The 1,001-nt window shown below is 55.2% G+C and overlaps 1 protein-coding gene across 1 annotated transcript in view; it reads right to left on the minus strand.

Annotated features, from left to right (window-relative positions):
* Positions 1–1,001, minus strand: part of CLIP2 (CAP-GLY domain containing linker protein 2) — a 75,691-nt gene that overhangs the window by 36,435 nt on the left and 38,255 nt on the right. The window contains exon 3 of the mRNA XM_010854345.1: positions 4–128. Coding sequence (XP_010852647.1) covers positions 4–128 — 125 coding nt within the window. The remainder of the gene's footprint in view (positions 1–3; positions 129–1,001) is intronic.

A 1,001-nucleotide genomic window follows, 5' to 3' on the forward strand; every position in this document is an offset into this window, starting at 1 on the left:
CACGCGCTCGCCCACCACGAAGTCCCCGGCGAACTCGTCGCCCACCTCAGCCGCCTTGGCGCCGGGCTTCTCGGGGGCGGCGGGGGCCGCAGCCGGGGGGCCCGAAGCCTGCTTGTGCAGGGGGGAGCCTGTGGAGACAGGACAGAAGTGGTGGTTAGGGCTAGGGTCCAGGGAGGGGGTGGGGGGCTGGACCCTCGGCGGCCCCCCAGAGCGCGGTCTGGGAGGGGGCTGGTGCCGGCTGACGGATGGGTAAACTGAGGCAGGTGGGGGTGGGAGTTGGCCTTGAGGCGGGTCTCATGGCTCCTGGGCCGTGTGGGTATTCCCTCCTCTGCCAACCCCTCTGGAAGATTCTAGGGATGGAAAGCTCAGGACAGTGCCTCCTCAGAAGGCTTTCCACCCAAAATAAATAAGTAAATAAATAGAGTTATAGGGAGTTCCCTGGTGTCCTAGTGGTTAGGATTATGGCCTTTCACTGACAGGGCCCAGGTTCAATCCCTGGTGGGGAAACAGATCCTACAAGCCCCACGGTGTGGTCCCCCAGCCAAAAAAAAGTTACAGAGGACTTCTCTGGTGGCCCAGTGATTAAGACTTCGCCTTCCAATGCAGGAGGTGCAGGTTCTATCTCTGGTCAGAGAGCTAAGGTCTCACTTAGCTAAGTCACTTCAGCTGTTTCCAACTCTTTGTGACCCCATGGACTGTAGCCCGCCAGGCTCCTCTGTCCACGGGCTTCTCCACGCAAGAATATGGAGTGGGTTGTCCGTGCCCTCCTCCAGGGGATCTACCCAACCCAGGGATCAAACCTGCATCTCACATCTCCTGCACTGGCAGGCAGGTTTTTCACCACTAGGGCCACTTGGGAAGTCCTAAGATCCCCCACACTCTGTGCTCAAAAAACCAAAACATGAAATACAAGAGCAGCAATATTGCAACAAATTCAATAAAGACTTTAAAAATGGTTCACATAAAAAATATTTTAAAATTTTAGAAAAAAAAAAAAAAAC

The sequence above is a fragment of the Bison bison genome, unplaced genomic scaffold (genome assembly GCF_000754665.1).
Source record: "Bison bison bison isolate TAMUID 2011002044 unplaced genomic scaffold, Bison_UMD1.0 scf7180017864340, whole genome shotgun sequence".
NCBI classification, from domain to species: Eukaryota; Metazoa; Chordata; class Mammalia; order Artiodactyla; family Bovidae; genus Bison; species Bison bison.